The 15,620-nt window shown below is 37.3% G+C and overlaps 1 protein-coding gene across 1 annotated transcript in view; it reads left to right on the top strand.

Moving 5' to 3' along the window:
- The window catches only part of PLCH1 (phospholipase C eta 1), a 235,356-nt gene that overhangs the window by 150,057 nt on the left and 69,679 nt on the right, over positions 1-15,620 (top strand). Inside the window, 2 exon segments of the mRNA XM_082459515.1 lie at positions 11,443-11,536; positions 13,953-14,156. Of these exon segments, the coding sequence (XP_082315641.1) occupies positions 11,443-11,536; positions 13,953-14,156 (298 nt within the window).

The following is a 15,620-nucleotide window of genomic DNA, read 5'->3' as shown; positions in this document are numbered from 1 at the left end:
TGATTTTGTGTTTCGTGTGTTTTGGGAGTCATTCCAATCTGGAATCATCAAAGAGGTCAAATTATGATAACTGATTTGAAAGTTGAAAAAATTTCAAAAGTTAAGATCCGGGAGTTTCAGCTATATTGAAAAAATAATCACTTTTAAAAGTAAGTATTTCAATTTCTTAGTAGAAATAAAGAAAACACCCAGACAGTAGATACAACGTAAAAGAAAAAGCTTTGGACTTGAATTGAGGAGGTTGAAATGTGAACTTTGGTGCTGCCTTTTAATGATTTTATGACTTTGGTGCTGATAATTAACCATTCTCAGTGTCAGTTTTCCTACCTACAGGATGAGGATAAAGATACTAAGTTTACAAGAACTATTTAAGATTATGGATGTAAAAGCTTTTTATAAACTGCATAGCATTGACTACATTATATAAACTAATCAAGTTTTCCTCAAGTTCTTCTTTTAGCACAAATTGCCCTGTATGGGAAAAACAATCACTAGTGTTAAGAGACAGTGAGTGGCTCAGATATTGATAGCAAACAAGACTTTCAAGTGAACTCCATGGGGAACAGGGAGAAACTGTTTCTATTTCATCTTATCAGCCATGTCAAATAGAAAGCAAAACAAGGGTAAAAAGAACAATAAAGAGCATTAAACTATGTTAAACCTTGATTCATACAGTAAAATCCCAATGTAACTTTCAAAGTGAGGTCTGAAAAAGTCAATTGTGTAAAATGCAAGATTTTGCTATTGGGAAGTTAATTAAATGAAAGCAGGGATGGAGGAAGGACGGGAGCAGATTGACTTACATTTCAATTCTCATTGTTATGAGGTTTTAATGTATTTCACTGAGTTAATCCTTAATACTTGAATTTTGGATTAGCTCCCATTAATTCTTTTTTTTTTTAGTCCGCACTTTTTAAAAAAAATTAATTAATTAATTAATTTATTTTTGGCTGTGTTGGGTCTTCGTTTCTGTGCGAGGGCTTTCTCTAGTTGGAGCAAGTGGGGGTCACTCTTCATCGCGGTGCGTGGGCCTTTCACTGTCGCGGTCTCTTGTTGCGGAGCACAGGCTCCAGACGCGCAGGCTCAGTAGTTGTGGCTCACGGGCCTAGTTGCTCCGTGGCATGTGGGATCTTCCCAGACCAGGGCTCGAACCCGTGTCCCCTGCATTGGCAGGCAGATTCTCAACCACCGCGCCACCAGGGAAGCCCCCCATTAATTCTTACATGGTGCCCAGGAAATTTTGGGCTTCCTAGAATGCCTCCTGATATTCTCACCAATTTAATGAATACTTTTCAAATATGATGATTTTTGTTAACACATTCTGCTTTGTATTTTGAGCTAGTAACATGTTCTCATCGGCAATTAGCTCCATCCCAGGATGCCGGGGTTTTTTTTTTTGTTTGCTTGAATTTTTTTAGATCTCATGGGCTCCTGGTAGACTACTTGAGTCTAGTGCAAGGCCCCAACATCTCTGAACAAATGGCCTCGTAAACCAAATAATTGCAATGTAAACTCAGTCTTCCAATGGCACATACAATTTTTATCAATTTGGTTCTATTTTGTGAGAAATTATTTATCTTTTAGACTGCACGTGATAAGTCTCTCTAGCTTATAGCAGACAAATTAATGAGCTGCTTAAAGCCAGACTAGGTCAGTTGAGTTCCTCGCAGGTAGCATGGTTTCATTTATATATGGTATTTTCGGGTGGTGTCTGGTAATGTAGGCCTCTGCATGCAGTAAAGGTTATAAAATTTACTCAAAGAATGTGTAAGCCTTTATGCAGCTAGTTTTAGGGGAAAAAAAGCATTCTGTGCTCTTTCAAACATGCAAAAAATGGTTGCATAACAGAGCTTTTTTTTCCCCTGCAATAAGTTAAATGCTATTAAATAGACAGTTTGAATTAGATTTCACTAAAGCATAGGTATTGAACCTAAGAGATAATGGAATTTTTGAGAATATCATTGAAATATAAAATACTGGCTCCAAAGTTAGCTTCCTCTATCATTATTCATTAGTATATTTATTTATTGATTGATTGATCTTTTTTTATTTTATTTAAAAAAATTTTTTAATACAGCAAGTTCTTATTATCTATTTTATACACATCAGTGTATACATGTCAATCCCAATCTCCCAATTCATCCCACCACCCTCCCCCCCACTTTCCCCCCTTGGTGTCCATACGTTTGTTCTCTACATCTGTGTCTCTATTTCTGCCTTTTCATCTGTACCATTCATCTGTACCATTTTTCTAGGTTCCACATATATGCATTCATATACGATATTTGTTTTTCTCTTTCTGACTTACTTCACTCTGTATGACAGTCTCTAGGTCCATCCACATCTCAACAAATGACCCAGTTTCATTCCTTTTTATGGCTGAGTAACATTCCATTGTACATATGTACCACATCTTCTTTATCCATCCGTCTGTCAATGGGCATTTAGGTTGCTTCCATGACCTGGCTATTGTAAATAGTGCTGCAATGAACATTGTGGTACATGACTCTTTTTGAATTATGGTTTTCTCAGGGTATATGCCCAGTAGTGGGATTGCTGGGTCATATGGTAGTTCTATTTTTAGTTTTTTAAGGACCCTCCATACTGTTCTCCACAGTGTCTGTATCAATTTACATTCCCAGCGACAGTGCAAGAGGGTTCCTTTTCTCCACACCCACTCCACACTTGTTGTTTGTAGATTTTCTGATGATGCCCATTCTATTTTTTTAAAATTTATTTATTTAATTTTTATTTATTATTTTTGGCTGCGTTGGGTCTTCGTTGCTGCATGCGGGCTTTCTCTAGTTGCAGGGAGCAGGGGCTACTCTTCGTTGCAGTGTGCTGGCTTCTCATTGCAGTGGCTTCTCTTGTTGCAGACCACGGGCTCTAGGTGTGCGGGCTTCAGTAGTTGTGGCTTGTGGGCTTCAGGAGTTGTGGCTTGCGGGCTCTAGAGCACAGGCTCAGTAGTTGTGGCGCACGGGCTTAGTTACTCCACAGCATGTGGGATCTTCCTGGACCAGGGCTCAAACCCGTGTCCCCTGCATTGGCAGGCGGATTCTTAACCACTGCGCCACCAGGGAAGCCCGATGATGCCCATTCTGACTGGTGTGAGGTGATACCTCATTGTAGTTTTGATTTGCATTTCTCTAATAATTAGTGATGTTGAGCAGCTTTTCATGTGCCTCTTGGCCATCTGTATGTCTTCTTTGGAGGAATGTCTATTTAGGTCTTCTGCCCATTTTTGGATTGGGTTGTTTGTTTTTTTTAATATTGAGCTGCATGAGCTGTTTATATATTTTGGAGATTAATCCTTTGTCTATTGATTTCTTTGCAAATGTTTTCTCCCATTCTGAGGGTTGTCTTTTCATGTTGTTTATAGTTTCCTTTGCTGTGCAAAAGCTTTTAAGTTTCATTCGGTCCCATTTGTTTTTTTTTATTTTTATTTCCATTTCTCTAGGAGGTGGGTCAAAAAAATGTTGTTGTGATTTATGTCAAAGAGTGTTCTTCCTACATTTTACTGTAAAAGTTTTATAGTGTCTGGTCTTACATTTAGGCCTTTAATCCATTTTGAGTTTATTTTTGTGTATGGTGTTAGGGTGTGCTGTAATTTCATACTTGTACATGTGGCTGTCCAGTTTTCCCAGCACCACTTATTGAAGAGACTGTCTTTTCTCCATTGTATATCCTTGCCTCCTTTGTCATAGATTAGTTGTCCATATGTGTGTGGGTTTATCACTGGGCTTTCTATCCTGTTCCATTGATATATATTTCTGTTTTTGTGCCAGTACCATATTGTCTTGATTACTGTAGCTTTGTAGTATAGTCTGAAGTCAGGGAGTCTCATTCCTCCAGCTCTGTTTTTTTCCCACAAGATTGCTTTGGCTATTTGGGGTCCTTTGTATCTCCATACAAATTTTAAGATTTTTTGTTCCAGTTCTGTAAAAAATGCCATTGGTAATTTGATAGGGATTGCATTGAATCTGTAGGTGGCTTTGGGTAGTATAGTCATTTTCACAATATTGATTCTTCCAATCCAAGAACATGGTATATCTCTCCATCTGTTTGTGTTATCTTTTATTTCTTTCATCAGTGTCTTATAGTTTTCTGCATATAGGTCTTTTACCTCCTTAGGTTTGTTTATTCCTAGGTATCTTATTCTTTTTGTTGCAGTGGTAAATGGGATTGTTTCCTTAATTTCCCTTTCTGATCTTTTGTTGTTAGTGTATAGGAATGCAAGAGATTTCTGGGCATTAATTTTGTATCCTGCCACTTTACCAAATTCATTGATTAGCTCTAGTAGTTTTCTGCTGGCATCTTCAGGATTTTCTATGTATAGTATCATGTCATCTGCAAACAGTGACAGTTTTACTTCTTCTTTTCCAATTTCTATTCCTTTTATTTCCTTTTCTTCTCTGATTGCTGTGGCTAGGCCTTCCAAAACTATGTTGAATAATAGTGGTGAGAGTGGACATCCTTGTCTTGTTCCTGATCTTAGAGGAAATGCTTTCAGTTTTTCACCATTGAGAATGATGTTTGCTGTGGGTTTGTCATATATGGCCTTTATTATATTGAGGTAGGTTCCCTCTCTGCCCACCTTCTGGAGACTTTTTATCAGAAATGGGTGTTGAATATTGTCAGAAGCTTTTTCTGTGTCTATTGAGATGATCATATGGTTGTTTTTTTTTTTTTCACACACACACACTGTATTTTATTTTTACAAGAGATAAATAGACTGACACCAAGCATTGTAAATGGATGACCACAACAAAAGCAACAATGATTGCAATTACCAAACATGAAACACACTCATACTATGTCATAATACTGACATTCAGTCCAGTAATCCTCCACTGTAACAGCTCCTTTACTTTGCAGTGAAAATTGATTTGTATATTCTTTGCATCTGAGTTCTTGTGGGATTTTTATGTTTTATTCAAACAGAAAGTCACCAAAATTATAATCATCCTCATCAGTTCACTCAGTCCCATGTAATTAATTTTTTTTTCATCTTGATCTTTTGTTAGCCCTTTTATGAGTTCATCAGTTTTTCATTAGAGTTCTGAAAATGCTTATTCATTCAGTTCAGCAGTACAGTCAGTTACCAGAAACCTGTACTTGTCAGAGTCTTTTCCATGAATTCCTTGAAGATGAAACCCTTTTATAGGAACATATTTGCAAAAGCATCAGAGTACACCCAGAACTGTCTGTAAATGACAAAAGACTTAAAAATGACCATGGTTAAAGATTTGAGGAAAGTTCATAATAATGCAATTGACAAGGAGATTTAGTTATTTCTGAGATATACATTTTAAAGTAATAACTAGAATTATGACTTATAACGTTATACCAGAATATATAAGATTTTTAGAAATTTCATGTAATATCTGAAACATTTATAGTAACATATTTCCATACAAATAACCCAAAGAAAGTTTACTATTAGGTGTTTTGTTTGTTTGTTTGTTTGTTTATATGCAGGTTCTTATTAGTCATCAGTTTTATACACATCAGTGTATACATGTCAATCCCAGTCGCCCAATTCAGCACACCACCATCCCCACCCCACCACGGTTTTCCCCCCTTGGTGTCCATACGTTTGTTCTCTACATCTGTGTCTCAACTTCTGCCCTGCAAACCGGTTCATCTGTACCATTTTTCTAGGTTCCACATACATGCGTTAATATACGATATTTGTTTTTCTCTTCTGACTTACTTCACTCTGTATGACAATCTCTAGATCCATCCATGTCTCAACAAATGAATCAATTTCGTTCCTTTTTATGGCTGAGTAATATTCCATTGTATATATGTATCACAACTTCTTTATCCATTCATCTGTTGATGGGCATTTAGGTTGCATCCATGACCTGGCTATTGTAAATTCTGCTGCAGTGAACATTGGGGTGCATGTGTCTTTTTGAATTATGGTTTTCTCTGGGTATATGCCCAGTAGTGGGATTGCTGGATCATATGGTAAATCTATTTTTAGTTTTTTAAGGAACCTCCATACTGTTCTCCATAGTGGCTGTATCAATTTACATTCCCACCAACAGTGCAAGAGGGTTCCCTTTTCTCCACACCCTCTCCAGCATTTGGTGTTTGTAGATTTTCTGATGATGCCCATTCTAACAGGAGTGAGGTGATACCTCATTGTAGTTTTGATTTGCATTTCTCTAATAATTAGTGATGTTGAGCATCTTTTCATGTGCTTCTTGGCCATCTGTATGTCTTCTTTGGAGAAATGTCTATTTAAGTCTTCTGCCCATTTTTGGATTGGGTTGTTTGTTTCTTTAATATTGAGCTGAATGAGCTGTTTATGTATTTTGGAAATTAATCCTTTGTCCATTGATTCATTTGCAAATATTTTCTCCCATTCTGAGGGTTGTCTTTTTGTCTTGTTTATGGTTTCCTTTGCTGTGCAAAAGCTTTCAAGTTTCATTAGGTCCCATTTGTTTATTTTTGTTTTTATTTCCATTACTCTAGGAAGTGGATCAAAAAAGATCTTGCTGTCATTTATGTCAAAGAGTGTTCTTCCTATGTTTTCCTCTGAGAGTTTTATAGTGTCCAGTCTTACATTTAGGTCTCGAATCCATTTTGAGTTTATTTTTGTGTGGTGTTAGGGAGTATTATAATTTCATTCTTTTACATGTAGCTGTCCAGTTTTCCCAGCACCATTTATTGAAGAGACTGCCTTTTCGCCATTGTATATCTTTACCCTAATACTGACCATAGGTGCGTGGGTTTATCTCTGGGCTATCTTGTTCCATTGACCTATGTTTCTGTTTTTGTGCCAGTACCATATTGTCTTGATTACTGTAGCTTTGTAGTATAGTCTGAAGTCAGGGAGTCCCATTCCTCCAGCTCCGTTTTTTTCCCTCAAGACTGCTTTGGCTATTTGGGGTCTTTTGTGTCTCCATACAAATTTTAAGATGATTTGTTCTAGTTCTGTAAAAAATGCCGTTGGTAATTTGATAGGGATTGCATTGAATCTGTAGATTGCTTTGGGTAGTATAGTCATTTTCACAATATTGATTCTTTCAATCCAAGAACATGGTATATCTCTCCATCTGTTGGTATCATCTTTAATTTCTTTCATCAGTGTCTTATAGTTTTCTGCATACAGGTCTTTTGTCTCCCTAGGTAGGTTTATTCCTAGGTATCTTATTCTTTTTGTTGCAGTGGTAAATGGGATTGTTTCCTTAATTTCCCTTTCTGATCTTTTGTTGTTAGTGTATAGGAACTCAAGAGATTTCTGTGCATTAATTTTGTATCCTGCAACTTTACCAAATTCATTGGTTAGCTCTAGCAGTTTTCTGCTGGCACTTTTAGTATTCTCTATGTATAGTATCATGTCATCTGCAAACAGTGACAGTTTTACTTCTTCTTTTCCAATCTGTATTCCTTTTATTTCTTTTTCTTCTCTGATTGCTGTGGCTAGAACTTCCAAAACTATGTTGAATAATAGTGGTGAGAGTGGACATCCTTGTCTCGTTCGTGATATTAGAGGAAATGCTTCCAGTTTTTCACTGTTGAGAATGATGTTTGCTGTGGGTTTGTCATATATGGCCTTTATTATGTTGAGGTAGTTTCCCTCTATGCCCACTTTCTGGAGACTTTTTATCAGAAATGGGTGTTGAATTTTGTCAAAAGCTTTTTCTGCATCTATTGAGATGATCATATGGTTTTTATTCTTCAATTTGTTAATATGGTGTATCACGTTGATTGATTTGCGTATATTGAAGAATCCTTGCATCCCTGGGATAAATCCCACTTGATCGTGGTGTGTGATCCTTTTAATGTGTTGTTGGATTCTGTTTGCTAGTATTTTGTTGATGATTTTTGCATCTATATTCATCAGTGATATTGGTCTGTAATTTTCTTTTTTTGTAGTATCTTTGTCTGGTTTGCTATCAGGGTGATGGTAGCCTCATAGAATGAGTTTGGGAGTGTTCCTTCCTCTGCAGTTTTTTGGAAGAGTTTGAGAAGGATGGGTGTTAGCTCTTCTCTAAATGTTTGATAGAATTCACCTGTGATGCTATCAGGTCCTGGACTTTTGTTTGTTGGAAGATTTTTAATCACAGTTTCAATTTCATTACTTGTGATTGGTCTGTTCATATTTTCTATTTCTTTCTGGCTCAGTCTTGGAAGGTTATACCTTTCTAATAATTTGTCCATTTCTTCCTGGTTGTCCATTTTATCGGCATAGAGTTGCTTGTAGTAGTCGCTTAGGATGCTTTGTATTTCTGTGGTGTCTATTGTAACTTCTCCTTTTTCACTTCTAATTTCATTGATTTGAGTCCTCTCCCTGTTTTTCTTGATGAGTCTGGCTAATGCTTTATCAATTTTGTTTATCTTCTCAGAGAACCAGCTTTTAGTTTTATTGATCTTTGCTATTGTTTTCTTTGTTTGTATTTCATTTATTTCTGCTGTGATCTTTATGATTTCTTTCCTTCTGCTAACTTTGGGTTTTGTTTGTTCTTGTTTCTCTAGTTCATTTAGGTGTAAGTTTAGATTGTTTACTTGAGATTTTTCTTGTTTCTTGAGGTAGGCTTGTATAGCTATAAACTTCCCTTTTAGAACTGCTTTTGCTGCATCCCATAGGTTTTGGACTGTCGTGTTTTCATTGTCATTTGTCTCTAGGTATTTTTTGATTTCCTCTTTGATTTCTTCAGTGATCTCTTGGTTATTTAGTATTGTATTGTTTAACCTCCATGTGTTTGTGTTTTTTACGTTTTTTTCCCTGTAATTCATTTCTAATCTCATAGCGTTGTGGTCAGAAAAGATGGTTGATATGATTTCAATTTTCTTAAATTTACTGAGGCTTGATTTGTGACCCAAGATGTGATCTATCCTGGAGAATGTTCCGTGCGCACTTGAGAAGAAAGTGTAATCTGCTGTTTTTGGATGGAATGTCCTATAAATATCAATTAAATCTATCTGGTCTATTGTGTCATTTAAAGCTTCTCTTTCCTAATTTATTTTCATTTTGGATGATCTGTCCATTGGTGTAAGTGAGGTTTTAAAGTCCCCCACTATTATTGTGTTACTGTCGATTTCCTCTTTTATAGCTGTTAGCAGTTGCCTTATGTGTTGAAGTGCTCCTATGTTGGGTGCATATGTATTTATAATTGTTATATCTTCATCTTGGATTGATCCCTTGATCATTATGTAGTGTCCTTCCTTGTCTCTTGTAACATTCTTTATTTTAAAGTCTATTTTATCTGATATGAGTATAGCTACCCCAGCTTTCTTTTGATTTCCATTTGCATGGAATATCTTTTTCCATCCCCTCTCTTTCAGTCTGTATGTGTCCCTAGGTCTGAAGTGGGTCTCTTGTAGACAGCGTATAGATGGATCTTGTTTTTGTATCCATTCAGCAAGCCTGTGTCTTTTGGTTGGAGCATTTAATCCATTCACGTTTAAGGTAATTATCAATATGTATGTTCCTATGACCATTTTCTTAATTGTTTTGGGTTTGTTTTTGTAGGTCCTTTTCTTCTCTTGTGTTTCCCACTTAGAGAAGTTCCTTTAGCATTTGTTGTAGAGCTGGTTTGGTGGTGCTGAATTCTCTTAGCTTTTGCTTGTCTGTAAAGCTTTTGATTTCTCCATCAAATCTGAATGAGATCCTTGCCGGGTAGAGTAATCTTGGTTGTAGGTTCTTCCTTTTCATCACTTTAAGTATATCATGACACTCCCTTCTGGCTTGCAGAGTTTCTGCTGAGAAATCAGCTGTTAAACTTATGGGAGTTCCCTTGTATGTTATTTGTCGTTTCTCCCTTGCTGCTTTTAATAATTTTTCTTTGTCTTTAATTTTTGTCAGTTTGGTTACTAAGTATCTCAGCGTGTTTCTCCTTGGGTTTATCCTGCATGGGACTCTCTGTGCTTCCTGGACTTGGGTGGCTATTTCCTTTCCCATGCTAGGGAAGTTTTCAACTATAATCACTTCAAATATTTTCTCTAGGTTCTTTCTCTCTCTCTTCTCCTTCTGGGACCCCTATAATGTGAATGTTGGTGCATTTAATGTTGTCCCAGAGGTCTCTTAGGCTGTCTTCATTTCTTTTCATTCATTTTTCTTTATTGTTTTCCGTGGCAGTGAATTCTGCCATTCTGTCTTCCAGGTCACTTACCCGTTTTCTGCCTCAGTTATTCTGCTATTCATTCCTTCTAGAATCAAAGAAAAAAAAAGTAGAAATACCTTCTATTTTTCATTTCAGTTATTGTATTGTTCATCTCTATTTGTTTGTTCTTCTTCTAGGTGTTCTTTAATTCTTCTAGGTCTTTGTTAAACATTTCTTGCATCTTCTCTATCTTTGCCTCAATTCTTTTTCCAGTGTCCTGGATCATCTTCACTATCATTATTCTGAATTCTTTTTCTGGAAGGTTACCTATCTCCACTTCATTTAGTTGTTTTTTCTGGGGTTTTGTCTTGTTCCTTCATCTGGTACATAGTCCTGTGCCTTTTCATTTTGTCTATCTTTCTGTGAATGTGGTTTTCGTTCCACGGACTGCAAGATTTTAGTTCTTCTTGCTTCTGCTGTCTGCTCTGGTGCTTGTTAGTATATTTAAATACCATTGTGAGATTGTGGGGCTGAATGGATTTTTGATAAAAATATTGCATCCTTTATTAGTATTAAAGAAATTATTCTCAAAGAGTTTGCTTTTCCCAGTGATACTAAGCATGAAATGTACATGCAGCAAACTTGAGACTAACTCAGTAATGTTAGCATATACTGCTTTTTTGGTACCATACATTTTTCTTACAAATATTAATCAATTTAATCCCCACAACTACCTTATAAGGTAGCCACAGAGAAGGTGAGTGACTTATTTAAGACCACACTGTTAATAATATGAGCCAGCTGATTTGAATACAAGCATTCTCACTCCAGAATTCTCACCTACCTTTTTATTTTTATTTTCTTTTGCTAACCTTTGTGTTCTTGAGTCACCATGGCAGACTGCTCTCTTGAATTGGTTGAAGGATCTGTAGCTATAAACACACAGGTGGATTTACCTAGAATATGCTTCTTTGGTAGAGAGTCATTTTCTTTTTGCATACAATTTATGATTAGCAAACCTCAGTGTTTGTGTAGAAAGCATTACTTTTGCAGATAACTACTAGCTTACAGTGAGTGGATACTTGGCAATGCATTTGCACTGATTATTGACTTGGTTTTATTAATCTTGTTGCTTCATAGAGAATATTTGTCTAGTAGTTGAAGGACTGTTTTCCCTGATTAAATCTGAAAGGTATAAGGAATACTGAGATCATGATCATTTTCCAAAGGTTAAGTAGTTATGACACTAGTAACCTCAAATATGGCTCATTTAACCATTTTGCACTGTATCATGAATGCTTAAAAAAATCAGTATGCCCTTTTAGCATAGAGGAACATATCTCATGAAATTGCAGGTACTGTACTATTGTTCTGTTTTGTTTAGATGACGAATGTGACAACAGACTATTGTATTGACGTCATAAGAAAATTTGAAGTTTCTGAAGAAAATAAGGCAAAAAATGTCCTTGGCATAGAAGGTAAATTAACCAATATCCTTAATTTCTCATTTCTCAGTTCAGTTTGCTAAGTTACATTCTAGCAAAATTTGTAGGAAAAGAAATAGGGAGATAACCTTGGAATTACAGATGATTCAAATAAAACCCATGACACACATATTTTCCTACAAAACAGATGCCATGATTTTGCTGTTTCTTTTACTTTTGCAAGGACAGTAGCATTTTCTACTCCAAGCAAGTCAACTTGATGCCACTATGTATGATAGATGCCAAGAAATATTTTGACTTTTCTCAAATGGTTAATTTTTAGAAATAGTCTCAACCAGATAATCTCATGAAGGGAAATTTGGCCCTAAAATAAGTAAACATGTTTTTTTGTTTTTTTTGTTTTTAAGTGTTGGCAACTAATTTGTTTTCCCTAGTTGGTAGTGGTAGAGAGGTTGTAGGAACCACAAATTTTGTTAATATGACTATCTCATTTTATAATTGAGGAAAGTGAGGCTTAAAGAAATTAAGTAATTTGGGACTTCCCTGGTGGTGCAGTGGTTGAGAATCCACCTGCCAATGCAGGGGTCATGGGTTGGAGCCCTGGTCCGGGGGATCCCACATGCAATGGAGCGGCTAGGCCCTTGTGCCACGGCTACTGAACCCGGGTGCCACAGCTGCTGGGGCCCGTGCACCTGGAGCCTGTGCTCCACAACGGGAGAGGCTGCCCACACACCACAATGAGGAGTGGCCCCCACTCTCTGCAACTAGAGAGGGCCCGCACTCAGTGATGAGGACCCAATGCAGCCAAAAATAAATGAATGAATGAATAAATTAAAAAAAAAAAAGAAAAAAGAAATTAAGTATCTTGCCCACAGTTATATATTCAGAATCTAGCTCCTAGGATATTACGTATAAATGATATGGCATGAATATAGCTACATGTATCTATAAGTCATATGTATTTAAAATATGTAGGGAAAGAAATTTGTAGGCTGCTCTCCAAAAGAGAACAGGTCCCAGGCAGAATAGATAATCTTAATAAAAAAAACTACTGAGGCATCCTACTTCCTGCAAGAGCATATGATACCATGGCTTATATTACCAATTTTGATTGTTGGCCTCCTATTCCCCCAAACAGGCTCAGTGTGGACAAGGGGGTATGATACTGTATGTTTACTTCCAGGGATAGAGGCTAATTAAAACGAAGAGAAATTATTTAATATTTATATAATTAAAGGCTATTTTAAAAACAACCAAAGAAGATGAACTAATTTGGACCTTTCTTTACCAATAAATGAATTTTTTCTTTGCTGAGGCCTTAAAAGATGGAGTTAAACCTGATTTCTAAGTTATGGCCATAAAGATGAGCATAAAGAAATTCTCCAGAGTTTCAGAGGATATTTACCGGTAGTTTTACCACAGGATTCTTAAAGACTTGAAATAATTTACCCTAATAATCATTCCATGTAGGTACTTGTAGGACATTCACATGTCTGTTAATATGTTAATGAATGCCTCTCCTACCCAGGCACTATGTTTTTGAAAAACTGATGGGGTTTTCTACATAATCTTGAAATACTTTTTCACATTTCTCAAATGTGCTAGCCATTAGTAGCATCTTGCCAAACCAGTTTCATAGTCAAATAATCATACCCTGATTTTAAGCTATGCCTAACTTCTGACCTGTTACCTCAGCTATGGCACTGACAATACTATTTTTCAAATCAACTTAATAACCTATCAGGTTGCTGTTGATCAGTATATCACTTAGGATAAATATGGCTTGAACACTGCATGAGCCACCCATTAGGTCACACTGAATAATCATAGCTTGAGTTCAGCAGTTACTGAAGAGCTTTGCAATAAGCCCCCTCCCTCCCTCAATCAAAACTCTTAAAAAGTCTGTTTTTCGGGCTTCCCTGGTGGCGCAGTGGTTGAGAATCTGCCTGCCAATGCAGGGGACACGGGTTCGAGCCCTGGTCTGGGAAGATCCCACATGCCGCGGAGCGACTAAGCCCGTGAGCCGCAATTGCTGAGCCTGCGCGTCTGGAGCCTGTGCTCCGCAACGGGAGAGGCCACGATAGTGAGAGGCCCGCGCACCGCGATGAAGAGTGGCCCCCACTTGCCCGCAACTAGAGAAAGCCCTCGCACAGAAACGAAGACCCAACACAGCCATAAATAAATAAATAAATAAATAAATAAAAAAAAAAAAAGTCTGTTTTTCTGTAGGTTATATTTAAACTGCTACTCCCCAAAGTCATATTTCAGTTTTTGACACTGTCTATTTGATCTGAAGCACATCTCCCATCTCCCATTCCCTGCAAAGGCTGTCCTGAAGGTAAATGAGGTAATCAGTATGAACAAACTTTGATCTCTTTTGTCCTTGTTAGAGTCGGTTAAGTATATATGCTTCAAAGCTATAGTACTTCACTCTCTCTCATTTCCAAAGGCTTCACGAACTTCATGCGTAGTCCTGCTTGTGACATATTTAACCCACTGCACCATGAAGTGTACCAGGACATGGACCAGCCCCTGTGCCACTACTACATCGCTTCCTCCCACAATACATACCTGACCGGGGACCAGCTCCTGTCTCAGTCCAAAGTGGACATGTACGCACGGGTGCTGCAGGAGGGCTGTCGCTGCGTGGAAGGTGCGTGCTTTGAGCGTGAGTGTGTGTGGGCGCCCACGTGCTTTAGTCAGGCACGTCTAGCGTAAATAATGGAGACCTAAAAAAATGCACTCATGCTAATCAGAACTATTTTCCCACTCACTGTAAAGTCATTCTTAACTCATAATCCTCTCTGGTTCCTCCTGACACTTCAAACAGGGAGAGAGATGTGTACTAGCATTTGGGAGGCACACCTTCAGGTGCTGAAAAATTGTGATGAATGTGAAAGTTTTTCCTAGAAAGATTTTTTTTTTTTTGATTAAACAGTGGTAAAAATGGTTCAGGATAAATATTTATTTTTAAGATACTTCATGGTCTATCAATCAGCCAACACTTATTAAATTTCTAGGAGGTTCCTGGGGGTGAGGACACAGATGTAAGACGTGGTTTCTATCTTTAAGGCACTCACAGTCATTAGAAGGGGTGGACGGTAAAAATCATAGTATGGTGTGAGAATTCCACCAGTTGAATCAAACGTGGTTGAGAGGTGATACAGAAAGTGAGGGGTGACATAAAATACGATGAGAAATCAGTTAGCCTGGGAAGGTAGACTTGGGTCAGCGATAAAGTGTTCTGAGTGCTGTGATAAGGAATTTCAGCTTTAGCTTTTGGTAACGAGGGTCCAGTGGATTGTTTTAATACCTAGAGTGATATGGTCAGACTTGCAGTTTAGAAAGATTGCTTGGGCAGCAGTGTAGGAAGATAATTTTTCTTTAAGATGTATGTTTGTGGTGGGGGAAGGGAGGTGAAACTAGAGCAAGGAGGATGGTGGGAAAGCTATTGAAATGATTCAAAGGAAGGATCATAAAAGCTTAGACTAGGCGAGAGAGATGCTTATACGGATATTAAAGAAGTAAACTTACAGGACCTGGTGAGCAAAGTAAAGGATGTAAGGCTTGAAGACGAGAGCTGGAATGAATGATGGTGCCATCACCTACTGTGGGGACTGAGAGGAAGAGCATTAATGAGTTCAGCTTTCCATCGGTTGAGTTTATAGTGACTTTGTAATATTTACGTGGACATTTTTATCAGTCAATTAAATAACAATATGTGTGTGTACATTTTTTGTGTAGTTGCTAATTTTTATGAATTCTACTGTTTGTTAATCACGGTTGACTTTTCTTTCTGCAAAAAAAAAAAAAAAAAGATAAAAAAAAAAAAAACCCGTGAAACAAAAAAAAAAAAAAAAAAAATAACAATATGTGAACTCAACAGAAGGATCCAGAAAAGATAAAGATTCCACAATTCTGAGTTTTCTGTGTATTAGTGTACAAGATCACTTACAGAGACCTTCGTGTGTAAATGTACATCACAGTGGACAAGATCACTTAGAGGAGTGGCAAAGAGAACAAGGCCTGAGGACTTATGCAATCCAACCTTTCGAAGCAGAAAGAACAAGGGGAACTGATGAAGACAACACAAAGCAGTCACTTGGACCTAAGGGAT

This window comes from Balaenoptera physalus (genome assembly GCF_965194825.1).
Source record: "Balaenoptera physalus genome assembly, chromosome: 4".
NCBI classification, from domain to species: Eukaryota; Metazoa; Chordata; class Mammalia; order Artiodactyla; family Balaenopteridae; genus Balaenoptera; species Balaenoptera physalus.
The sequence above is the reverse complement of the archived record's forward strand: the minus strand, read 5'-3'. Positions and strand labels throughout refer to the sequence as shown.